Source organism: Pelophylax lessonae (assembly GCF_965119305.1).
Source record: "Pelophylax lessonae genome assembly, chromosome: 1".
Lineage (NCBI taxonomy): Eukaryota > Metazoa > Chordata > Amphibia > Anura > Ranidae > Pelophylax > Pelophylax lessonae.
In genome coordinates, this window is record NC_138768.1 from 727,411,264 (window position 1) to 727,439,112 (window position 27,849).

A 27,849-nucleotide genomic window follows, 5' to 3' on the forward strand; every position below is an offset into this window, starting at 1 on the left:
TGGCTGCAATAGCTTTTGTAAATCTTGAAGATGTTATTTACTCCCTTTATTGGGTTTAGTCAGCCTTCTTGGTCTAGTACAAAACCTCAGTCATACTGCATGATATAGTGTTTGCTGTTTTGCACCTACAGAAAATACATGCCTTGGTCCGTTCACAATGGGGGATCAAGACACCATGACAGAAGTGCCTGCTGCCCTGAAAAGACTCGCCAAGTACATGGTCCGAGGGTTCTATGGCCTTGAGTACTCCCTGACCCTGGATGTGCTCATCCGATACCCCTGTGTCAAGGAAGAGGACATTGCCCTGCTCCTCAAGTTTGAAAAGAAGCAGCTTCGAACCATCCTGCAAACCCTGAGGTCTGATAAATTTGTCAAATGTCGCATGCGTGTCCAGACGGGACCAAATGGGAAGAGCACCAAACACAATTATTACTACATCAACTACAAGGTGCTTGTAGATGTTATTAAATATAAACTTGATCATATTCGCCGCAAGATTGAGTCAGATGAGAGGGAGTCCACTAACAGAGCTTCATTTAAGTGCCCTGGATGTCTCAGCACCTACTCTGATCTGGAAGTCAACCAGCTATTTGACCCATTTACAGGTATGAGTTGTGAGTCCACCCTGAAGTCTGGTGCTGTAATTTAGTCTGTGTAAAAAATGAAAATGTGTGTTTTTAAAAAGCTTTCAGGTGATTAGAAATGGCTAGGGGGCAATAGAGCTAAAACATAATTCAATTTGTATATAGGGATGTACAATATAATATTTACCACAAGGTAGTTCTGGGACAGATCCTAGGTTAGCAGAGTAAGAAGAAGTAGTAGGAAAACACTATATTTACAGTTAATTTTTGTTTTTCGAGAATCTTAGGTAACCAAAAAGCAAATCCAAATAGAGAGCTGGTACTGGGCATAAAAGACTGGAGCTCAAGCAATATACAAGCCTACCTTCTACTTGGTTAGCTGGCTACACAAAATACAGGGAGCTCCACAGCTGGTACTGGGCATAAAAAACTGGAGCTCCAGCAATATACAACCCTACCCTCTACTTGGTTAGCTGGCCACACAAAATACAGGGAGCTCCACAGCTGGTACTGGGCATAAAAGACTGGAGCTCAAGCAATATACAACCCTACCTTCTACTTGGTTAGCTGGCTACACAAAATACAGGGAGCTCCACAGCTGGTACTGGGCATAAAAGACTGGAGCTCCAGCAATATACAAGTCTACCTTCTACTTGGTTAGCTGGCTACACAAAATACAGGGAGCTCCACAGCTGGTACTGGGCATAAAAAACTGGAGCTCAAGCAATATACAACCCTACCCTCTACTTGGTTAGTTGGCTACACAAAATACTGGGAGCTCCACAGCTGGTACTGGGCATAAAAGACTGGAGCTCCAGCAATATACAACCCTACCCTCCACTTGGTTAGTTGGCTACACAAAATACTGGGAGCTCCACAGCTGGTACTGGGCATAAAAGACTGGAGCTCCAGCAATATACAACCCTACCCTCCACTTGGTTAGCTCGCTACACAAAATACAGGGAGCTCCACAGCTGGTACTGGGCATAAAAAACTGGAGCTCAAGCAATATACAACCCTACCCTCTACTTGGTTAGTTGGCTACACAAAATACTGGGAGCTCCACAGCTGGTACTGGGCATAAAAGACTGGAGCTCCAGCAATATACAACCCTACCCTCCACTTGGTTAGTTGGCTACACAAAATACTGGGAGCTCCACAGCTGGTACTGGGCATAAAAGACTGGAGCTCCAGCAATATACAACCCTACCCTCCACTTGGTTAGCTGGCTACACAAAATACAGGGAGCTCCACAGCTGGTACTGGGCCTAAAAGACTGGAGCTCAAGCAATATACAACCCTACCCTCTACTTGGTTAGTTGGCTACACAAAATACTGGGAGCTCCACAGCTGGTACTGGGCATAAAAGACTGGAGCTCCAGCAATATACAACCCTACCCTCCACTTGGTTAGTTGGCTACACAAAATACTGGGAGCTCCACAGCTGGTACTGGGCATAAAAGACTGGAGCTCCATCAATATACAACCCTACCCTCCACTTGGTTAGCTGGCTACACAAAATACAGGGAGCTCCACAGCTGGTACTGGGCATAAAAAACTGGAGCTCAAGCAATATACAACCCTACCCTCTACTTGGTTAGCTGGCTACACAAAATACAGGGAGCTCCACAGCTGGTACTGGGCATAAAAAACTGGAGCTCAAGCAATATACAACCCTACCCTCTACTTGGTTAGCTGGCTACACAAAATACAGGGAGCTCCACAGCTGGTACTGGGCATAAAAGACTGGAGCTCAAGCAATATACAACCCTACCCTCTACTTGGTTAGTTGGCTACACAAAATACAGGGAGCTCCACATATAAAGCAGACTCCTTAATTTGTACAGTTGTGATGGAGTATATAGACAAAGGTATTCGACAAGAGTCTGTATGACAGCCAGACAACTTACACTTGCAGAGAGAGCGGTTATCACTGGCAATCTCCATGTTTCTCTTAGCAAAGCATAGCAGCATCTCTGATGTTTGTAGAATAGAACCATTTCAATTTGAGAATATAGTAGGTGCCCTGTGATACAGCTACACAATATTTTGAAGGAATTCATGAAGGGAAAACAACTTAATGTAAACCTTTCCAAATAGAACTCTAGGGGCTGCCATTGCTGACCACCTTCTGGAAAGGATAGTTGCCTAGCTAGTATACCAACCTTTTGGCTCCAATGCTCTAAGTCACTGACCTGGAAATAAACCTGCACTTGAGAGCTAAACAGCACAAACAGATGGACATGGCCAAAAGTTTTGAAAATGACACACATATTCATTTTCACAAAGTGTTTTTAGATCTTTTTGTCAGATGTTACTGTGGTATAATTGCAAGCATTTCAAATGTGTCAAAGGATGGCAACCTATTCTTGCATAATCAATGTAAGCATTTGTGGGGTTCTCAATGGGATTAAGGTTTTGGGAGTTTTCTGGCCATGGACCCAAAATTTAAATGTTTTGTTCCCCAAGCCACTTGGTTATCACTTTTGCTTTATGGGAAGGTGCTCCATCAATGTAGGGAAAAGGCATTGTTTGTCACATCGTTACATAGTCAGGTTGAAAACTGACACAAGTCCATCTGGCTCAACCAATAAAAAACAAAAAAAAAACAGTAAAGAAAACCCAACCATACAAATCCCATATACACAGTCTTATACCCGCAGTTGTTCCAGAGGAAGGCGAAAAAAAACCCCAGCAAAGCATGATTCAATTTGCTACAGCAGGGGAAAAAAAATCCTTCCTTATCCCCCGAGAGGCAATCGGATATTCCCTGGATCAACTTTACCTATAAATATTAGTACCCATTTATATTATGTACACCCAGAAAAAAATCCAGGCCTTTTTTAAAGCAATCTAGTGAGCTAGCCAGAACCACCTGGAGGGAGTCTATTCCACATTTTCACAGCTCTTATGGTGAAGAAACTTTTCCGTATTCGGAGGTGAAATCTGTTTTCGCACGCATAGCTCTGCATTGGGGGACATGTATACTGGTGGTCACTGGAGGCACGCACGCATAGCTCTGCATTGGGGGACATGTATACTGGTGGCCACTGGCTGCACTGTAGGCACGCACGCATAGCTCTGCATTGGGGGACATTTATACTGGTGGTCACTGGCTGCACTGGAGGCACGCACGCATAGCTCTGCATTGGGGGACATGTATACTGGTGGTCACTGGCTGCACTGGAGGCACGCACGCATAGCTCTGCATTGGGGGACATGTATACTGGTGGTCACTGGCTGCACTGGAGGCACGCACGCATAGCTCTGCATTGGGGACATGTATACTGGTGGTCACTGGCTGCATTGGAGGCACGCACGCATAGCTCTGCATTGGGGACATGTATACTGGTGGTCACTGGAGGCACGCATGCATAGCTCTGCATTGGGGACATGTATACTGGTGGTCACTCCATTGGAGGCACGCACGCATAGCTCTGCATTGGGGACATGTATACTGGTGGTCACTGGAGGCACGCATGCATAGCTCTGCATTGGGGACATGTACGCTGGTGGTCACTCCATTGGAGGCACGCACGCATAGCTCTGCATTGGGGACATGTATACTGGTCACTGCATTGGGGACATGTATGCTGGTCACTACATTGAAAGGGGGCATTTATACTGGTCACTATATTGAAGGGGGCATGTACTGTGGGGTTTGTACTAGGGGCCTGTACTGTGGGGTTTATGCTAGAGGGCCTGTACTGTGGGGTTTGTGCTTGAGGGGTTTGTGCTGGGGGGGGTCTGTACTGTGGGGTTTGTGCCACTCTCAGTCCATGTATCCCATAATAGGATGTCTCTCACAGTATATCCCATAATAGGGCCCCTGTTCCCTATTATGGGATATACTAGTACTGATGGACCCCTTAATACGTGATGTATTGGGAGAATTGGTTCACGCAAGCAAAATACAGGGGACAAAATGGGTGGAGTCTATAAGGGGTGGGGCTTCTGAGAAATGGGAGGGGTCAAAATGGTAGGGCGGGGTCTTGCCCCCCCCCCCCCCATCTTAAAACTTCACCAGCCGCCACTGATCAGGTCTATAGTTACTTGGCAAATACTTTGATCCCTTTTTAAATATAGGCATCACATTGGCCCTATGCCAATCCAGTGGTACTATTCCAGTCCTTAACGAGTCCCTAAAAATTGGGAAACAAAAGGCTTTGAAATGACAGCGCTCAATTCTTTTAGGATGCGTGGGTGGATGCCATCTGGTCCAGGAGCTTAATCCATCCTTATTCTGTCTAAACATTTCTGGACCATATCACTTTTGAGCCATTGTGGATCACTAGGGGCTGTGTCAATACCATCCTCCTTATGGTCATGAGCTCCCCCATGCTCCTTTTGTATATACAGAGCTGAAGAAAGTATTTAATACATTTGCCTTCTGTTTGTCCCCCATCACCCACCCCTGATTATTTTGTAAAGGGCTTACATGCTCAGACCTTACCTTTTTACTATTAATATATTTGAATAGTTTTTTTGGGGTTTGTCCTACTATATTTTGCAATCTGTCGTTCATTTTGAATTTTGGCGTCCTTGATTTCCTTTTTCATATTCTGTTATATTCATTGTAACAATTAAACAATGATGGTGTTCCTTCATTTTTATATTTTTTAAAAGCTCTTTTCTTAATATTTATAGCTTTTTTAACTTTGGCTGTGAGCCACATAGGTTTTATTTTTAGCCTTTTAAACTTATTGCCCATGAGAATATACTTTGCATTGAGTGTGCATAGCATAAAGTCTTTTTGAAAATTTACCATTTCTGTTATGTGCTCATCTATGCCAATATTCCCTCCCGGTCTAAATCCTTGGAAAATTTGCTCTCTTAGGCCCCTTTCACACAGGGAGTCCGTTCAGATCTGCCTGTCAGTTTTTTTGGCGGATCTGAACGGATGACCCATGCATCTCTATGGGGCATCGGATGTCAGCTGAGACATGTCCGCTGACATCTGATCCGATCCGTCAAAACCGGACAGATGGAAACCCTATTTTCCATCTGTCCGGCGGATCAGGTCGGATGCGAACGGACAGACGGTCCGGTCCCATCCGATTCCCCCATAGAGAAGAATAGGGACCTGGCAGCTGTGTCTCCACCCACAGCGCGTAGACACAGATGTCATCCGCCTGCTCAGCGGGGATCGGCGGATCGATCCCCTGCTGAGAAAACCTGAGTCTGCCTGATGGACTCCGTGTGTGAAAGGGGCCTTAAAGTTAAGTGTTTTTGTATTTCCTCTATGTGTGTTTTGCTTACAGCCAACATTAAATGAAATCATATTATGGTCACTGCTACCCAGATGTTTTTATATGAACACTATTAACCACTTGCCGACCGCCTAACGTCTATTTACTGCGGCACTCAGCTGCTTATAGGCAAAGTGACATAGCCCTACGTCGCTCGCCCACGAGCCTGTAGGTGGCGAGCGCGCGCCGCCGCCAGCACGCTCCCACCCACGCTCGTTCCCTGGGGAGCCAGCGCGTGTGACCAGCGGCTCCGATGGCTGCCGGCCACTCACGATCTCCCGCAGGAGAGGGAGAAAGACAGAGGGCTGATGTAAACACAGCCGTCTGTCATTCTCCCTGAAGCATGTCATTCTCCCTGAAGCAAGCACAGAGGCTATGCGATCCTGTTATACAGGATCGCATGTCTCTGTGGTTACTTCACTAGCCACGCCCCTAGAGACACACCTAACCCCCTTGATCACCAATAAAGTTAACCCCTTCCCTGCCAGTGTCATTTTTACAGTAACAGTGCATATTTACTACAGTAATCAGTGCTATAATGTTTATAAAATAACCTGCAGCGCTAAAAAAGATACTCAAAGAAGTACAATGATTAAAGTGAACAATGTGACTAAAATATCATAAAAGTCCCAAGTGTAAAAACGTAAAAATCAATTCCGGGATGATGTGCGTGATCACCGTAGGACAACAGATCCCACCACCAAGAGGACAGACCTATGATTACGCTCACCGGAACAAATGGACCCAACTTGTCATATGACAAAAGGGTCAGCTAGGCTCATAAGATATCCTGAGGGTCTTCAAACTGCAGTAGAGGATGTTCACGTTTGCAGTCAAAGGGCCAGATGTAGTAAATCTCCTCTCTCAACCAGATTACATGGAAAGGATAATCCCAGACAAAGCAAACCTAGTGGAATTCCACTTAAAATAAAAGTGCTGACGCGTTTCATCAAAAATGATTTTATCAAAGGTAAATGCCAACTGGAATAATGAGTCAAACATTTATAAATAATCAATCAAGTAGACTTGTATCCCACCTGAAATGAACATTTCAGGTGGGATACGAGTCTACTTGATAGATTACTCTATGTATACATTTTTGGCTCATTATTCCAGTTGGCATTTACCTTTTGATAAAATAATTTTTTTGGAAAAAGTACGAAAAAAAAAACCTGCATTTAAAAAATACTAAACAGTAAAGTTAGCCCATTTTTTGTACATTGTGAAAGATGATGTCACGCCGAGTAAATAGATACCCAACATGTCACGGTTTAAAATTGCGCACACCCAGGGGATGGCGCCAAACTACGGTCAATAGAAATCTCAATTGGCGACGCTTTAAAAAATTTTAACGGTTACCAGTTTAGAGTTAGAGTGTAGCTCATTTTTTTTAAATTATTGCTCACTCTGGCGATCGCAGCGATACCTCACATGTGTGGTTTGAACAGTGATTTCATTCGCGGCTGGACTTCCATATGCGTTTTCTTTCGTGCGCGAGCTAACGGCGATGGGGGTGGCTAAAAAAATTTTTTTACTATTTTTTTTTTTTTTTTTTTAAAACTTTATCACAGGTTTTAAAAAAAAAATAAAAATCTGATCAACTTTATTGCTGTCACAAGCAACGTAAACATCCCTTGTGACAGTAATATGCAGTGACAGGTACTCTTTATGGAGGGATCGAGACCCCTCCACTACACTTCCATGTATTCAAAACGCTGCAAACAGTATTTTTGAATACACTCGTTTTTTTAATTTGCCGCCTTTAGCAGCAGAGTAACCCGGAGGTGACGTCATGGACTCCGCCTCCGGGTTACATCATCGGAGACCCGATCGAAGCCGCTTCCGGTGGGACGGGAGACCCGGGCAAAGCCGCGGGAGGGGGGGGATGTCCCCTCCCGCTTGCCGGGGTAACGACGGAGCAGCTCGCCGGTGTAACGACCGTCGGCTCTAAACAACGGTACCGGGGTGATGCCTCTAGCTAGAGGCATTACCCCGGTATAACACCGCAAAGTCTTCCAACGTACCCCTACGTCACTTTGCGGTAAGTGGTTAACCTACCTGGCGGTCTGATTATTTCAGACTTTTTGTGCTAAAAGCGGTACATTGTTTTGCATGGAAATATTTTGTTTTAGATTTTAGGCCTGTCATTTTTAGGAAAAACCCACTTAAATCTGTCCAAACAAGAGTCTAGTAGACATCCCGGGTATGATAAAGTTTTAAACACAAAATCATAAATTATAATATAATAATAAAAATAATACATTTTATTCAATAATATAATCAAACCAAAAACACTGAAATATGTACAAACAAGGGGTGCGATATTACTAATCACTGTAATAAAGGTTCAGTAAACATCTCGTGTATGTATTATTTTGAAACATGGGACTGCACAAAGTCCGACGTCACAATCAGGACAATAGTATCTGGTTTCTTTTCTTATTTTCCTTCCACTGTCCTCTCTTTTCGAGCAACAAACCAAGCACATCCTTGTAGGTGCTGACTTTTTCTCAGTTGGTGGGATGTTGTCCATGAAGTGACGACCAGTCAGGCATTCTGGGTTGACAACACCAACAGCACAACATCCAGATCTGTTAACAGCCATTGATGTTGTTTGGTGACTCCAAAAGATTTGTTCGGCAACTTTCCAAATAAAGTCTGCATGAATCAAAGGCTTGTCACTCTTTTTTTGAGCAGAATGTATGCATTCCACAAGCATTGCTCAAGAAGATGTCTGAAGATCTTTTTATAATATTTTTTTTGCTGCTTCCTCATAGCTGGGTAAAATGTCATTGCTTGGTCGGCTATGTCGACACCTCCCATGATGTTGTTGTAGTCTATCACTACTTGTGGCTTCATGACTTCTTTCCAACCTTTGGTGCGTACCATAACAGTGGAGGTGTTATGCACTGTACTCATTAGGCACTCATCTTTCTTGTACTTCAATCTCAGTGCCATAAGTTTGCCTTTCTGCCAGGCAACCATTTCTCCTGTCTTCAGCTTCTTTTTGCCAAATATTGGTGGAATGTCACGCTGGTTAGCCCTTTCGGTTCCATAGGCATCAGTTTTGTTGTGCAGTAGAACCTCATAAAGTTCAGGACAGGTATAAAAATTGTCTGTTACTCAATAGCCCTGATTTAGCAATGGCTCAATCAGTGAAAGAACAGAAGATGTTACCATTCCCTAATTACTGTATTTTTCATCAAATTTGGTTCCTTTTCCAGTGTATATCACTGAATTCCAAATGTAGCCAGTTGATGATTCGCACAGCATGTAGGATTTTACGCCAAATCGGGCCCTCTTTGATGCAATGTATTGCACCCAGCTGAGCCTTCCCTTGTAGGCCATTAGACTTTCATCTATGCTGATGTCTCTTTCTGGCACATAGCTCCATTGGAAATTCGGAAGAATCATTTAATATAATTTCCAATTTTTTTTTTAGTTTTGGTGCAGGATGAGTAGTTTCAACAAATTCTTAATTATTTTCAAAGTGCAGATATTTTCTTATGAGGGAAAATCTGTAATCTGACATGACCGTGCCAAAGAATGGAGTGGTGAATAATGAATTGGTTGTCCAATACCACTTCTGCAGGGGTTTCCCCACCACTACCTGAAGAATTATTAGGCCCAGAAATTTCCAAAGGTCATCTTTGGTCACTGGTTCCCACTTTCTGCATCTTGCAAACTTCCGATGCATAGCGCATTGTTGGTCTTTGTATCGGTTGTTCTTGGTAACAATTTTTTCAATAACCTCATCAGCCAAAAATAATTGGAGGTATGCCAAAGGGTTGTCATGGTCAACATCAACCAATTTTATACCAGGTGCTCCTGTAAATGGGAATCTTGGAGGCGCTGCTTCATCTGTACCACAGTCAATAGAGCATCAAGTCAGCACATCGCTGAGCTCAGTCGCAGAATCGTCGCTGTCGTTGTCACTTTCCATACCTGATGACGAATTTTCCCACAAATCGCTATCGCTCAGTTCTTCAAGTAACTCAGTTTCGCTGTCGCTGTTTTCCAGTTCATCTAAAAGCACTTGTGCGCAAAAAGAACGCTTTTTGGATGCCATGGTCGTTCTCAATTTTCCAGGCTCAAAGAACTGGAAAAGCACAGGCAGCGCACTGGAAAAGTCAGCAGGTGAAATTCTGAGGTAAATGACTTGATACAGTGTAATCCGTTAGGATAACAACTTTGTATCATGTCATTTCTTTTATTTTCTTTTTTAATTTGCCACCGGTTTCACCCCCCTGCATCGCAATGCTCGCAGGGACGGTCATCGGAAGACAGGTGCCGGCATCAGCCGAACACACAGTGGGGAGACAAAGTGAGGATGCCTGGAGGACGGCGGGAGATCGCAGGGTAAGGTGAGTTTCATTCAGAGATGTATAGTAACGAAGTAGAACTACTTAAGTACTGTACTTAAGTACCGAAATGCGGTATCTCTACTTTCCTAGAGTAGAATTTTTTTCTCCTACTTCTACTTTTACTTCACTACATTTTTTTGATGATTTCAATACTTCTACTCAAGTATTTTTTTTTTGTGCTGCATAGTTACTCGTTACTTTTAAAAAAACTATCACTGCCAGAACAGTAGATGGCAGGTTGCATAAAGCTCAAAAAAATGTGTATTATGTCATTTGTAAATCAGCGCATACGAAAATAAAGGCCGTGTATAATAAAAGCTGCTATACCAAATCTTTCCAATAAAAAGAAAATATGAAACAAACAAATAAATGGTGCTACAGCGCTTAAAGTGCATCAAGAAACTACTAACAAACACAGGTTAATCATTTGAATAAATCATTTGAAATAATAAAAAACAATATGATGTTCAAACTTTTGACTTCTTTCTTTAATGACTACATAACACAGTACTTGTACTTCTACTTTCAGTACTTGAGTAGAAAATTTTTTTCAAAATTACTGGTACTTTTTACTTTTAGTACTTAAGTAGTAAATTTTTTGAAAAAACTACTTGCAATACTTAAGTAAAAAAAATGTTGAATACTTTAGTACTTCTACTTAAGTAACTTTTTCTGCGAGCACTTCCACTTCTACTCAAGTCACTTTTTGATCGAGCACTTGTACTTTTACTCAAGTAGAAATTTCGAGTACTTTATACAAGTCTGGTTTCATTCTGGGGTAATCCTGAGTGTGGCTTGGGGTTACCGCTTTTGGTACACTAAATTAACCCCGAGCCACACTCAGGAATACCGCTAGGGAGGTTAACTGTTCCAGCAGTGCCTTTACTCCAGTCAATGTCTGGGTAGTTAAAATCCCCCATTATTATCACTGTCCAGCCCTTGCAGCCCTTTCTATCTGTGCCAGGAGCCGAGTCTCTACCTCCTCATTAAAACTGGGAGGTCTAAAACAAACTCCAGTGATAATCTTTGTATAACGCACACCCATGTACATTTCCACCCATACTGCTTCAGAGAGGGTTGCTCTCGGAGGATGTTTTTGTACCATTCTTTATTCATGGCTGCGTTCTTAGGGCAAAATTGTAAGTAAGCCCACTCCCTTGGAGAAGCAACCTCACACATGAATGGTCTCAGGATGCTTTACTATTGTCATGACACAGGACTGATGGTAGTGCTCACTTCTTCCCTGGACATAGTTTTTTCCGGATGCCCCAAAAAATCGGAAAGGGGATTCACCAGAGAAAGTGACTTTACCTCTGTCCTCAGCAGTCTAACCCCTGTACTTTTTTCAGAATATCAGTCTGTTCCTCATGTTTTACCTGGAGAGAAGTGGCTTCTTTGCTCCCCCTATGATACCAGGCCATCCTCCAAAAGTCTTTGCTTCACTGTGCGTGTAGATGCACTCACACCAGCCTGCTGCCATTCCTGAGAAATCTCTGCACTGGTGGTGCCTGGATCCTGCAGCTGAATCAACTGTAGGAGACGGTCCTGGCACTTGTTAGACTTTCTTGGGCACCCTGAAGCCTTCTTTACAAATGCAGTGGAAATGTTTTTTATGGGATTGAGTCAATTTTCATGGCAAAGAGGTACTTTGCAATTAATTGCAATTCATCTGATCGCTCTTCATAGTATTCTGAAGTATATGCAAATTGCCATCATAAAAACGAAAGCAGCAGACTTTGTGAAAATTAATATTTGTGTCATTCTCAAGTTTTGGCCACGGCTGTATAAGAGAAACCTCAGAAGTCCTTCTATACATTATGTTGGTTCTTGGCTTCATATACAAAAGCCAAAGGGTCAATATGACCGCTAGGCAACTAGCACTTGCAGAATGAGAGGTCCTCATGTTTCTCTTCCTAAGGATTTTCTTTAAAACATTTGTAAACAATAACAATGAACATCATTTATCTGCTTCCTTTGGTCTGCTTCCTCCTGCACAAACTTAGTTTTCCAGCACAGCTCCTGCTCACTTTTGAGGAAACGAACAGTTTTATTATTAATTCAGCAAAGGCCCATTACAGGCAACAAATCTCAGTACCTTGAAAAAGTAGTGCAGTGAGCAAATGGTATGACATTCTTCCTGCTTCCCTGTGGCTTCTGATCTCAGCCCCACTTGCTTGCAGAAAAATGCCAGCCCCCCTGGTTGCCACCAGCCACGCCTAACTGCTCTTTCTGCCCCAGTCCTCCTAAAAGGCACACACACACGGAGACCTCCCAGGGCGAGGTTAGATGAAGACTTGGCACAATGTGGTCTTCAAGAGAGGCCTGCTGCAGATGGCAGTCTCTCCCCTTGCCTGTATCTGCTCTTTGCTGAGCTATTCACTGTCTCTCCTTGCTCCTTCCCACTGCTTCTCCAACATGGATCCTTCCACCGTCTTCTGTGTCAGGATCCTTCCAGGCCAGCTTTCCTGAGCCCCCAAACTGAGGTACCCCCTCTCTCCATCACAGGTTTCCTCAAGGACCAAACAGCCTATCCTTAGCAATCCATCTCCATCTTTCACCCGCCAACCCTGCTGGCATGGCCCATGTCTATTTATGGGGTTGTCCTAGTCCCCTGCCAGCTCACTTCTGGGGATTGGCTGATGCTCCAAACATATTCAGGGCAGCTCCTCCTAACCCCACCCTCTAATTCTAGAAGGTTCTCAAACCTTCCAGACACAAGGGGGAGGCACCAGAGAGCTGCCAGGATGAGTCATCCAGCCCTGGCCTCTAGCAACCCTGACCCAATTTAATGGCTCAGGTTATTCCTGGGCAGAATATGCTATTTCCTACACACACACTAATAGCACATGTAACCCTTCCCCCTGGGGAGTGGCTAAGTAAACAGACATCCTCCTCCCTTCCTTTGCCCTGAATGGCATCCAACCCACTTGACACTATAGGTTCTGTCATTGTAAATGATAAGACACTACTAAGGTTTGCAGTAAAGAATCAGCTTTAGCTTGTGTTTAGTAGAATGCACAAACAGTTTCAATAAAATGGTAAACTCAGGAACATTAATAACAAGATAGATCCTGAATCCTCAACCTGGAACTGGATAAGGTTCAGCACTCAGGATCAAAAGAGCAATCCTGACATATATATTGATGTATAATGGAGGATTAATATTTTGGGGATCTGTAAATACTCTATTCCTGCAGTGTAATGCGAGAGTGACCACAAATCAATGCTTAACAGTAATAAAAGGTAACTCCAGGTATTAATAACCTCTCAGCAGCTCTAATATACTATCTATCATAGTGCACTCTCTATAGGGGGCCCCCTTTACACTAGATTGCAAGTGTCTCCTGGATGAGCAAGGGCTTGCTAGTCTTCGCGGGCAAAGGTGTCCTCAACCAATCCAGAGAAAGTATTTGTAATCCACAGTAAAGGTGATTAATTTACTGTAATCCACCACAGAAATAACCATTAATTGTAATTCATACAAAAAGGGAGAAGATAGGTCTCTGTACTCCACAACTGGTAGTTAATCTATAACTGAAAAGGAGAGCGAGGCCTTCTGGTTCACCACGCACTATCCAAGGCTACGGTGCCCTGTGGCAACCGTTAAAACTGATGTGGCCTTCTGCTAGAACTGCTCTGCAGACCCGCCCTGGCTCAGTCTAGTAGTATAGTAGATACTCTAAATCGGATTTCTCTCACCCAATGTGATGAACTCTGTATTTCACAGTCCACTCAAGCAGTGTCCCGCTCTCTTCAGCTACACTCACGGCCTCTCAGGGCGTCCCTCCGCTCCAGCGACCACCAAGAACCTTCCGCACACCGCTCACTCTGTCTCCGGTGTCTGTCCGCTAGGCCTCTGGCCTATCCTTTTCTGCGCTCCGCAGCAGCTCTTCCCCTCCTCACAGCACGCTGTCCTTGAGGCAAGAGAGTGAACCTTGGTCCCGCCCCCCTTTATAAAGACAATTCCAATGGGCTCTACGAGTCCCACTGCTCCCTGGGAGAAGAGTTCATTCACACAGGCAATCCATGGTCCCTACTCCTCCCAGAACTACATCTCCCATAATTCAACAAGTCAGTACTTTGTAAAAGCTTTAATGACAGAATGAACAGTCTAAACAACACCAGCCTTGCGACCAGGCTACACACGCACTAGAGGGTGCTACACATATATTATGAAGATGGAGACAGTGGGGGAGGTTCTGTAGTTTAGCAAAATGCTACTGGGCAGGGCTGACACTGGTCAGTCCACAAAAATGCTGTGTTGTTACTCCATAATACAAAGTTAGGACGGATTGCATTTCTGACAGGTGAATAGATATTATTCTGTACTTGCAGGGTCTTTGAAGGAATAATGCATGATAACTTCTCATGTTTTGCATTAAATGTACTGCATATGTTTGCCCTTTTTCTTTATTCTACACATAAATCAGATACTACTTCCTTTTTGGTGTATATCCCTTCTCCCACAAAATTCACTTTTGACAGCACTTTTAATGTAATAGTGTAAAATGGGTAATAAATAAAAGCTGAAAACGCATGATATTTGACATTACAAGGCAGTTGTTTAGTATTTATCATAAACCTCATTTCTATAAATTTGCAGATATTAAAGGATACTCCTGTTTGGAAGTCAGGCAGTGCAGTCCTCATTCTACTAAAATTCGAACTAAAGTCAAAACTTGTTGCTAATGGGGACACAGAAAGCAATAGAAACCTGACAGGCATTCTAATGTCTCTCCACTCTATCTAAAACTAAAACAAAACGTGCCTTTAAATTATACTTCTGCAATGGATTGCTTTTCAGATCAAGGCTAAGCAGCTGCTGTCAGGTCTTGTCGCCTCCTGAATGCGAGTTTGTTTCTTATTTTCTGCCTTGCAACCATTTTTAACGAGGCTTATGTGCTGCTGCAACTACAAGCCATTTGTAGTGGCCCTATTGAGTTTTATAGGCAGTGCCGCCTATACGAACCGACTACCATATGAGTAAAGAAGGTAGTGCAAAATGCATCACAGTTTCTGCTCGATGAAGCTTGTATATTGCGCTCTTTAAAATAATAAACATCCAACAAAATTGCAAGATTTCAGCAAGGAATCCATGTGCTTGTTTGCATTTGCTTATGATGGGACCCAACAAGGTCTGAGGCACAACACAAAGTACTGGAGCAGAACAAACAAGCCCATCTTCCTTGCAGCAGCAGAAACTTATTGACAAGGCTTTATCCAAAGAATAGAAAACCAAACAAGTATGGGACTTTATAGGTGCCCTAACATACACTATATTACCAAAAGTATTGGGACACCTGCCTTTACACGCACATGAACTTTAATGGCATCCCAGTCTTAGTCCGTAGGTTTCAATAATGAGTTGGCCCACCCTTTGCAGCTATAGCTGCTTCAACTCTTCTGGGAAGGCTGTCCACAAGGTTTAGGAGTGTGTCTATGGGAATGTTTGACCATTCTTCCAGAAGCGCAGTTATGAGGTTAAGCACTAATGTGGACGAGAAGGCTTAGCTCACAGTCTGCACTCTTATTCCTCCCAAAAGTGTTCTATCGGGTTGAGGTCAGGACTGTACAGGCTAGTCCAAGTTCCTCCACCCCAAACTCGCATACCCATTGCTTTATGTACCTTGCTTTGTGCACTGGTGCGCAGTCATGTTGGAACAGGAAGAGACCATCCCAAAAACTGTTCCCACAAAGTTGGAAACATGACATTTTCCAAAATGTCTTGGTATGCTGATACCTAGTTCCATTCACTGGAACTAAGGGACCACGCCAAACCCCTGAAAAACAGCCCCACACCATAATCCAACCCCCCTTCCCCAAATGGTTTGGACCAGTGCACAAAGAAGGGTCCATAAAGATATGGATGAGCGAGTTTGGTGGTGGAGGAACTTGACTGGCCTGCACAGTCCTGACCTCAACCCGATAGAACACCTTTGGGATGAATTAGAGCAGAAACTGCAAGACAGGCCTTCTCACCCACACTTCTTAACCTTGTGAACAGCCTTCCCAGAAGAATTGAAGCTGGTATAGTGGTAAAGTGTGTCAACTCAATATTCAACCCTACGGAGTAAGACTGAATGCCATGTTTTAAGAACCGTTTAGTAATATAGTGTATATACAATGTACACTACAATTAAAACAAACATTTGAATTTTATATTCTAAAATACTGAGCATCAGGTCCATTAAAATACATAACAGTATTGCCATGAATGGCCCCATTAGTAAACATACATCAATAACATTTTACACTACGTAAAATATTTGTTTCACAGCTAGCCATTGTGCTTCCCTTCCATATGCCACTGGTTCACCTATTCATCATTTATAAACAAGGCGCTTCCCAAAGTACTGCATGATGATGTGATCAGTGGGATGTTTTTCAGTGGCTTATGACCCAAGTTTGTGAATCCTACCCATATAAAAGAAAGGGAGAAACAATTTTTCCACTCTGCTAACACAAGCCAATTAATTCCCAGTGAGTTGTGCTCTATCCCTCAAACGGGACGAGTGTTTGGATTTCTATACAACCACCTTCAGCAATGCAGCAGAGTCATTTTCCCTAGGCAAACATGCATGAATAAGACAGAGACTGTGGTGTACATTGTATACCTGTTAGGGCACCTGTAAAGTCCCATACGTGTGTAGCACCCTCTAGTTTGCAACTAGTGTAGGTCAATTTATTTTCTTGACTCATGGTAGTTGAGTCTGTAATTTGGTTGGGTTACTCCTAGTCAGGCTGGAGGGGCTCCACAGGGCAAGTCTTTGGTACCTCCCCCTGGTTCTAGCAGCTTGGCAAAGCTTCTGGAATTTAGTGGATGGAGGGTAGGAGGAGGTCCTGATCTGCATACTTAAGGGAATCTGGCCAATCGCAAGGCAGAAGGCACTGGCAGGGTGGCTGGATCAGCCCTTTATTATCGTGGAGCCTGAGCAGCAAGGGAGTTGGTTGGAAGACGAAGTGCTAGGGTCACTGTCATGAGGCTTGGGAGGGGACTCCAGGACTGGGGGCTCTGCCTTCAGGCTGGAGCTGAGGAAAGGAAGGAGAGGAAATCTAAAAGCGAGATCTTGTTACCTTTTAGTTCTTGTGCAGAAGACATCCTGGCTGGCATGGGAGTACCTGGACAGTGGGAAGCCTGAACAGAAGTCTTGCCCAATGCAGCAGGAATCAAGGGACAATGTGAAAACCTCAGTAGAAAGACTGCCAGGCATAGCATACCTTCCAGGAACAGCATTGTGCTAAATGTCCATCCCTTGTCCTAGGGCATTCTTCAGAGCAGCCAGGTGGGCTGGTAGTATCTGCAAGGGTCAGAACTGTGTGAGGTTCTTCTGAGGAGAACTGATACTCCTGCATACAGTTTGGGACTTTGTTCTATTTCATTAAAGGGAACCGAGTGCTCTTGGTTCATAAAGAACTTTGCCACTGATCCATAGACACTGTGATTATTCCAGGGGGAAGTACAGTCCAGATCTTAATTTTTGTGTACATAGAGAAAAACGTTTTTCCTCACCTGTTGTTCAAGTCAAGTTGGGCATCCCATAATCCCTATACCCTATTCAAGTTGTTTCCCCCCAATAAAAAAAAAACAAGCCCATGGACTAATTTCTTGTGTCTGGATGCAAGTTGGAAATGTGTGTTGACTGGTCAAGATCCAGCTGCTCCTGCAGGGGTAGTGCTACAGGTGTTTGGTTTTCTATTCTCTGTGATGTAAGGGGTATTGATGTCCAATAATATGATCTGGGCAATTTCTATTCTCATGGCTCTGTTCAAAAACACCATATAAAAGCTGGCTATAACGGTCTTTATTTTGATTTGCAGAACTCTTTCGCTGTACCTATTGCAATCAAGAAGTTGAGGAGGATTTTTCATCACTACCCAAAAGAGATGCCAGAACGCTATTGGCTAAATTCAATGAGCAGATCGAGCCAATTTTTCTGCTTCTTCGGGAAACCGAAGATATTGTCCTTCCAAGTGAGCTGCTCGAGCCTCAGCCAACTGATATTCCAGAACTTGCTGACAGGTCAGTGTGTGAGGGCCTTAGGACTGGTTCAATCAGGCATCTGGGCTCAGTCTTCGCTCATGGCAGTTTGTTAGGAATAGGACAGAGATACAAACATGCAGAGCATATTGGCATTCATATAAATCCACTGCATACTGCAAAACACCAATTTTCTGTGAGCTGCACGTTAGAAAAAAAGTTGAATTTTTTTAATTCCCTGCAATTCAGCTTTAAAATCACAGAATCTACATGACTACCCTTTCCAGGGCAGAACAAGATTTAGCAGAAAAGTTTCTCTGTAATTTAGTAAGAATTTAGGAAGATTGTATATGTTGATGGACTTTGCTTGAAATAGGTTTGACATTCACATATGAGAATGCAAAACCTGTTTAAAGCAGGTCAGATGCACCTGTCCATGAACTCTGGAGGATCTCAGAAGTGTCTCAAACCTATGCCATTGACAAGTTCAAAGCCCTTTAACAAGCTTAGAGTTGTTATAAAATTGTAGCACAACCTTCAGAGTAGCTGCTGAATTGTTTTGCGATTTCTCTGCACACCTGAAGATGACATATCTCACCCTGCACCTACAGTGCCTTGAAAAAGTATTCATACTTTAGCAGCAAACAGTTGTTGGGAAACAGAAATGGAATTCGGATGCGAACTTAAGGAAAACAAACCTTTTTATTCCCTAGTGAAAATGACATGCCCGGCTCATGCCAGTTTGCCAAGTGACTATAAAGCGTGTACATCACATATATACGTCACAGATACATATTTCCCTAACTCGCTTGGCAAGCAATACATATCCTTTTCAGATGTTCCCTGTAACGTTTATCTATGGCAATTAACATTCCTGGCTTCACACTTATCTGTATTCTCATTAGTACAGGAGAACAGAGAAGAAGAAAGGGAGAGAAGGGGGGTCTAAAATACGTAGCTTGACTGTCCTGGTCTCTGTAGTACCACAAAAATCTACCATTTTGTTTTGCTAATTATTCACCATTTCAGAAGGCTCTCCAGCTGATTCCACAATACCCCTTGAACTTTTCCACATTTTGTCATGTTCCAACCAAAAATATAATTGTATTTTATTGGGATTTTATGTGATAGACCAACACAAAGTGGCACATCATTGTGTAGTGGAGTGAAAATGATAAATGATTTTCAAAAGGTTTTACAAATAAATATGTGAAAAGTGTGGCGTGCATTTGTATTCAGCCCCCCTGAGACAATACTTTGTAGAACAACCTTTTGCTGCAATTCTAGCTGCAAGGATATGTCTCTACCAGCTTTGCACAGCTAGAGTGTGACATTTTTGCCCATTCTTCTTTGCAAAATAGCTCAAGCTCTGTCAGATTGGATGGAGAGTGGAAGTCTCCCAATGGAGGAGGCCCCTGGACTGGAGGTGGAAGTGTCCCTATGGAGGAGGCCCCTGGACTGGAGGTGGAAGTGTCCCTATGGAGGAGGCCCCTGGACTGGAGGTGGAAGTCTCCCTATGGAGGGGGCCCCTGGACTGGAGGTGGCACTCTCCCTATGGAGGGGGCCCCTGGACTGGAGGTGGCACTCTCCCTATGGAGGAGGCCCCTGGACTGGAGGTGGCACTCTCCCTATGGAGGCCTACAGAAGAGAGACTGCTTATTCCAAAGAGGGACTGCTGCTTCTAGTCCAGGGGCCCCTCCATTGAAGGACTACTACCTTCAGTCCAGGTGCCCCTCCTATTGTATAGAGACATAGAATAGAAAGCCCTAGTAGTGACAATAGTGACCATAGTGAGGAACAATGAGCTCCCTTCCCGGCAGTGTTGGGGTATAGGTGCCCGCCCAGTGTGTGCCCTGTATGTGGGTCTCACCTGGGCTAAGTTCAGCCCATGTGGCTCTCCCCTCCTCCTTTACAGCAGGCAGGTGACAATCAGTGTGGGAGCAGGGTGCTTTCTCGGAGGTGAAAGCAACAGAACAGTCACAGTGGGGCTGGGGGGGGTTTCGAGGAAGTGGACTGCCCCAAGCTCACAGAACGCACCAGCCTGGCAGCGGCAGCACCACCCAGTGGAAGTGAAGCTGTGCGGGGAGGACAGATCACTTCGCCGGGCTGTAGCCGGGACTAAATGAGCAGTGTTGGCAAAAGAGGCCGACTGCTCCTCCTGCGGCACCTGCCCAGCGCTGCCAGTATCTTTTGGTGGAATTGCCTACCAGAGCCAAATATACTGTTGGCAATGGCAACCCTGGTCAGTGGGCTGGCTCAAGGGGCAGTTGATTTTGGCCCCACAATAATTGGGCCTGGGGCAGCTTTACCTTTTGCCCTGCCTTAAAGATGGCCCTGGATCTAAAACATTCCACTGTAGCTCTGGCTGTATGTTTAGGGTCATTGTTCTGCTGGAAAGTGAACTTCTGCCCCAGTCTCAAGTGTTTTGCAGACTCTGACAGGTTTTCTTCTTGAACAGTATTTGGCTCCATCTTCCCATCAACTCTGACCAGCTTCCCTGTCCCTGCTGAAGAAAAGCACCCCCACAACATAATGCTGCCACCACCATGTTTCACAGTGGGGATGGTGTGTTCAGGGTGACGTGCCGTGTTTGTTTTCCGCCACACATAGTGTTTTGCTTTTAGGCCAACAAGTTAAATTTTGGTCTCATCTGACCAGAGCACCTTCTTCCACATGTTTGCTGTGTCCTCCACATGGCTTCTCGCAAACTGCAAATGGGACTTCTTATGGCCTTTTTTCAACAATGGCTTTCTTCTTGCCACTCATGCATATAGGCCAGATATGTGGAGTACATGACTAACAGTTGTGCTGTGGCCAGATTCTCCCACCTGAGCTGTGGATCTCTGCAGCTCCTCCAGAGTTACCATGGGCCTCTTTGCTGCTTCTCTGATTAATGCTCTATAGCCATGTCATGGTAGGTTTGCAGTTGTGCCATACTCTTTTCAGTTTTCGGATGATGGATTGAACAGTGCTCCATGAGATGTTTTAAAGATTTTTTTTTTTTTTTTTTTCACTAAGGTTCTCTAACAAACCTCTTAGGGCTTCACAGAACAGCTGTATATATACTGAGATTAAATTACACACAGATGGACTCTACAGTATTTACTAATTAGATGACTTCTGAAGGCAATTGGTTCCACTAGATTTAGGTTAGGGGTATCAGAGTAAAGGGGGCTGAATACAAATGCACACCACACTTTTCAGATATTTATTTGTAAAAAAAAAAAAAAAAAGTAAACTATTTATAATTTTCCTTCCACTTTACAATTATGTGCCCTTTGTGTTGGTCTATCACATAAAATACAGTTATGTTTTTTGCGGTTACATGACCACATGTGGAAAATTTCAAGGGGTATGAATACTTTTTCAAGGCACTGTACAAACACACCTGCATCCCAACAAACATGAATAGGACTGCCATCATGCAAAACAAAGCACACCTGTGCATCCCATGGAGGGAATGATGGCCCTTCACATGGGTGTAGAGATATGTACGCCCATGTGAACACGTCCTAATACGTGCTGATACTAGTAATTTACCAGTCCAGAAGATTACGTCACTGATGACTTGTAGACGACAAGGAATATTGTTTTTTTTTTTTTTTTTTTTTTTTTTTTTTTATTAGGCCTCAACATATCTACCTATGAAGTATGTACATAACTATTTAACAGGCAGCTGAACTCCATTTCATAGATCTGTTTTACCTAATGAAGGATTTTTTATTGCTTTCATCCAGTTCTGAGGTGTACACAGCCCTATTGCACAGTCAGCCAGGTGACCTGACTTTTCTGTGTTTAAGCAATACAGCCAGGTCTCCATTCAAGGCAGCTGAAAAGGCAGTACAGCCAGCCTGTACTTGGCCCGGGCCTCATCGGTTCAAAATGGGGGTCCCGGGCATGTGACCAACAGGAAGGCCAGCTGCACTGCCTTCTTGCTGGCACTTGGGAATCTTGTGGATCCCCCCCTGCAGCACTGTTGGCTTCTACTCTTCTTTCACCTTCTGCCTATGCTGCAGAGGGATCGGTTCTTGGATCTGCACCCCCTTCCACCTGCTGTTGCAGACTCTGTGTGCCACCCTCCCCCCACAGCGCTTCCGGCTTTCCTCCACTCTTCTCCCACTGGTGTGGGCACACAGGAGGATCAGTTTCAAGAGAGCGGGGAAGGACCGGTAAATATATATTTACGAGCCCCTTCGTTTCTTGAATGAACACAGTAAGTGATCAGTATTGATTGCTCCTGTGTCCATTTATCACTGAGGCATAGCAAACTGTGTTTACTACGCTTCAGCATGTGAATTAACAGCCTCAGAACATTTCCCCATTCATTCACTGTCCATTTTTCTGTCTCATATGTGAGACTCTAGAGGTCTGTTTAGACCCATATTTCCCCAAAGTGGCAGAAAATAAAAAATAAACAAAATTTTAAAAAATATATACAATTAGAAAAAAATAATGGAAGGACTTATTCAAATGTACTCCTCACTACCTGCCAAATGCTCTCTGAAGAGCAATCCAAATGCTATCTGCTCTTCAGAGAACATTTGAAAGGCAGTGAGGAGACATGTTTTATCTTCACCGCCTGCTTTAATCCCGCACTAGTGCAACCTCCTTGCAGAGAAGTGCTATTACCTTAAATGGGTCCGGATCGATGGAGGTATAATTCTGCCATGGCTGGAAAGCATAGCATCAAGGCCATAGCATTTTACTGAAAGTATATTTTGATATTTTCAGAGGGGGGGGCCCTGTCAGGTAGGGTGTACCGGGCCTCATGATTTGTAACAGCAGCCCTGTCTCTGCCATGCTCTTAGCCTGTGATCAGACAGTGAAGGAGCAGCAACAAACTGATAAGGCCATCTCCTTTGCTCTCTCCTCCTGTCAGCATACAGCTCACCTGATTGGCTCCAAGTACTTCCCCTCTTTCTCTCTTACAAAAACTACTTGAGGGGGCTACAGAAAGCTAAAACTGGGTCAATTTCAGTTCTTTTTAGTAGTTACGTCTAAAATGCATTTAATTTTATTTTAATAAATGCATACCTGCATTCATTTGTTTATTTTGTAGTTCACCTGTTGGCCATCTGAATTTTTATTGATCTTTGTAAGTCTACTCTACTGTCAACAGCAGAGCTGAACTTCATGTGTGTCCAAATACTGATAAAAGTTTAGGTGACTTAATCCTTGATCAGACATGTAATACAGGCCTGTCTACTCTAGCTATGAACAGTTTGCCGCCAATGCTGCTATGGATCTACAAGGAAGATGGGCCAACAAAAGCTCAGCTATGGGTAACATGTATGTCCAAAATATTACCATTAATGTTCGTGAACCAGAACTGAAAAAGATAAAGGACAACAAGAAGGGGAAAGAGCAGCCGATCTGGATGAAAAATAGTACAGTGCATGAAGTCCATCCAGAACTGAGTGCCAGCTTCCGTGAGTATTGGAGAAAGATGTGGGGTGAAGGACTGGTGGCAGGGGAACCACACCTTGATATGGTGTAAGGATGGAATTTGGAGTAACATTTCCCACTGATTCTAACATATAAATTGGAAGTGGACCATGGGAAAGTGATGGCACACTTCAATAGTTATAGGAATATTCACTGACACATAGCTAATGCACTGGGTGGATGGGGAGAGATTTGTCAAGCAAGGCATGAATTAAATCATCTACCTATCCCACATTATTTAAGGATATCTGATTTAGTGAGGAGTCTGCAATCTGCATTGCATTTGTTATCCATGTGCCTGTAATCACAGATTATTCCATTCAGTATTTGCTCCAAATCCATAAATTTCACTTGCAATAGTTTTGAACAATAACAGACCTATGGTCAAGGACATTGTTCATGTATGTCCAAAGTCACTTCTGCATGTTACATGGGGAGTTGTGCATAAACCTGAAATCCCCTGGTAAATTTGCGTCAGATAAAAGAATATGAATTTAAACCTGGACAGCTTTCTATGTGCCTTGGCTGATAAATCCCCCATTGTTTACTTATTATGTTGCTATTTTTATCTATTAAAAAAATCCATGCATTGTGATTATTGCGCTAACAGTCATATATCGCAAGAAAGTTTCATGTAGCCTCTGTCAATTTATAGTATGGCACCTTCCCTCAAATGGTAATTATAGGTTTAATCACATTCACAAAGCTAATGCTGAAAATTAAGGTGTACCTGTTCTTTTTTTATTTTTCCCTCTCTGCTTTCTTGTGGGTAATCACTATACACACACGAGGACACTGGGAATTTGTGTATTCTATTGCTGCATGTAAGAGGCATCTTGTATGTGATCTAGAATAAAGTAACTATTCTGCATTACTATTTAGGTGGACATTATGTTGATGCTGAATCTTCAACTAGGTAGCACCAGTTTGGGTGAAATATACTGTAAATACCAGAAATAATGTTATGTGGCACTTCAGTTGGTGCACGGCCAAACGACAAGTTCACTTTAATTCCCCATCCCCAGAAACAGCCACATGAGAAGTAGGAGAGCGAGTCACATGTTCTCATACCTACAGTTGTGCTCATAAGTTTAAATACCCTGGCAGAATTTCAATTCTTAGCCATTTTTCTGAGAATATGAATGATAACACAAAAATGTTTCTTTTACTCATGGTTAATGTTTGGCTGAAGCCATTTATTATCAATTAACTGTTTTTACTCTTTATGACAACAGAAACTACCAAAATTACCCTGATCAAAAGTTTACATACCCCAGGTCTTAATACCATGTATTGCCCCCCTTAACATCAATGACAGCTTAAAGTCTTTTGTGGTATTTGTGGATGAGGCCCTTTATTTTCTCAGATGGTAAAGCTGTCCATTCTTTGTGGCAAAAAGCCTCCAGTTCCTGTAAATTATTGGGCTGTCTTGCATGAACTGCACATTTGAGATCTTCCCAGAGTGGTTCAATGACACTGAGGACAGGAGACTGAGATGGCCACTCCTGAACCTTCACTTTATTCTGCTGTAGCCAATGACAGGTCGACTTGGCCTTGTGTTTAGGATCATTGTCATGTTGGAATGTCCAAGTACGTCCCATGCGCAGCTACCAGGCTAATGAATGCAAATTTTTCTCCAGTATTTTTTGATAACATACTGCATTCATCTTGCCATCAATTCTGACCAAATTTCCTGTGTCTTTTGTAGCTCACACATCCCCAAAACATCAGCAATCCACCTCCGTGTTTCACAGTAGGAATGGTGTACCTTTCAGCATAGGCCTTGTTGACTCCTCTCCAAATGTAGCGTTTATGGTTGTGGCCAAAAAGCTCAATTTTGGTCTCCAAATGACTTTGTGCCAGAAGGTTTGAGGCTTGTCTCTGGGCTCTTTGGCGTATTGTAAGCGGGATACTTTGTGGCATTTGCCTAGTAATGGCTTTCTTCTGGCAACTCGACCATGCAGCCCATCTTTCTTCAAGTGCCTCCTTATTGTGCATCTTGAAACCGCCACACCACATGATTTCAGAGAGTCCTGTATTTCACCTGAAGTTATTTGTGGGTTTTCTTTGCATCCCGGACAAGTTTCCTGGCAGTTGTGGCTGAAATGTTAGTTGGTCTACCTGACCATGGTTTGGTTTCAACTGAACCCCTCATTTTCCACTTCTTGATTGGAGTTTGATCACTGCTGATTGGCATTCTAAATTCCTTGGATATCTTTTTATATCCCTTTCCTGTTTTCTACAGTTCAACTACCTCTTCCTGCAGATCCTTTGACAATTCTTTTGCTTGCCCCATGACTCAGAATCCAGAAACGTCTGTGCAGCACTGGATGAAAGATGCAAGGGTCTGTCAGGAGTCCAGAAACTCATTGACCTTTTATACACACACACTAATTACAAGCAAACCGATCACAAGTGAGGATGCTGACCTTTTAATAGCCATTCAAACCCCTTTGTGTCAACTTGTATGCATGTTATCAGGCCAAAATCACCAGGGTATGTAAACTTTTGACCAGGGTCATTTGGATAGTTTCTGTTGTCAATATGATTTAAAAGAGTAAACACAGTTAATATCATAAATGGCTTCAGCCAAACACTAACCATGAGTGAAAGAAAAATTTTTTGTGTTATTCATATTCTCAGAAAAATGGCCAAAAAAATCCTAAATTCTGCCAGGGTATGTAAACTTATGAGCGCAACTGTACATGTACTGGGACTATTCTTTGTGCTCCATGGCTGAATGTGACAGTGGCGGAGTGAAGGAAAGGCAAGTTGCTGGGAGGGAGAATCAAAGCAAACCTGTTTTAAACTTCATGGCTAAAGCACAGGTTTCCTATAACTTTGTTCTGGAAGAACTGACTTAATTAAAAAAAAAAAATGTATATCCAGTTTCAGAAAAAAGTATTTTGTATTTTTCATTTAAATTTCACATTTTGCAGCCATGACCTCAGTAACGTAGTTTCCTGCAAGTATTAGTTACCAGAATATAGTTTGTTTTCTTTGAACTATGTTACTTTGAAGCAAACCATGGGCTTTTAAACTTCACTATTTGTATATTTACAACATCATCAAACTCTAGTCTAGTTATACTCCTACATGAATAACCATCCTTACCTATGGAAGGACCCTGGGCAAGTGAAGGCCATAGTTTATGATGTTCAAATAATAAAAAATTGTAACATGAATGAGTTTGACTCAAAATTGCACAATCGTTTAATGCATGCTAAAAATGGCCTGTCAAGGAATTTAATTACTTGAGCAGCACTTTACCATGCCTTTTAAGAGTTCTTGGTAAACCAGAACTGTTACCCCCTTATGGTATTTACAAGACACCTGATGGCACAACGAAGACAGAAACTACTGTAATTGTTAACAAGGGTCATTACTTCAGTGACACTGCAAGCTCTATTGGAATACTGTTGCAGCCTTAAAAATTGAGGCCTAACTAAATACCGAAAAATTGCCCTTAAAGTTTGAGAATCCCAATAAACACAATTCCTGTTGATCTTTATTTCCATTTCTTCCACAGCAACTGATATACCAGACATTGATGAAAATGCCAACAAGAAAGACAGTGGTGGTGACAATGAGGTCATCCGAACTCTTCTAATCCATGAAATGAAATCTGGATCTGGTCCTACCCCAACCCAGATTTCTAAAAGTGATTCAGACAGTGATACTAGCGAATCCGATGAAGAAAAAAAGCACACAAAGCCTGCTCCAATAATCCCCAGCAACAGTGCAGAGCAGGAGGAGGAAGGAGAAGCTGTAGATCCAGTGGTCATGGTTGGTGGTCAGCCCCATGTGTACAGCGAGGTCAGTCAGAACCCCTCGCTGGTGTCCTTCATGACTGATGAAGAGAGAGAAGCTTATATCAAGATAGGACAACAAATGTTTCAGTCCGCATTCGAATGATAGGCAATTTGACATGTCATACTAAGATGCCCTTAATAATGCATAAAAATATATATTTTTTTTGTTTTGCTTGTCTTGTGCATTAAAAATTTGTCTCAGCATTTCCTGCAGATATATATATATATATATATATATACTGTATATTTCATATGTTCTTGGGTGTATGCTATATGAATAAAATATTGCTGCATATTTTAGGTCTCACTTTTTCTCTTGCAGTCCTCAATGTGATAAAAGGCACAGGAAAATGAAAAATTTGTTTCTGATACCTACCATAATTTTCCTTTCCTGGTGCGTGTCTGTGTCAGGAAATA

At 43.0% G+C, this 27,849-nt stretch overlaps 1 protein-coding gene across 1 annotated transcript; it reads left to right on the top strand.

Annotated features, from left to right (window-relative positions):
* Nucleotides 1-157: 157 nt before the first annotated feature.
* Nucleotides 158-27,535, top strand: GTF2E1 (general transcription factor IIE subunit 1; the record flags this gene model as incomplete). The annotated part of the gene is made up of 4 exons (XM_082271394.1): nt 158-605; nt 18,016-18,217; nt 23,387-23,604; nt 27,150-27,535. The coding sequence occupies 4 exons, from the start codon at nt 158-160 to the stop codon at nt 27,533-27,535; spliced, it is 1,254 nt and encodes a 417-aa protein (XP_082127520.1).
* Nucleotides 27,536-27,849: the final 314 nt, after the last annotated feature.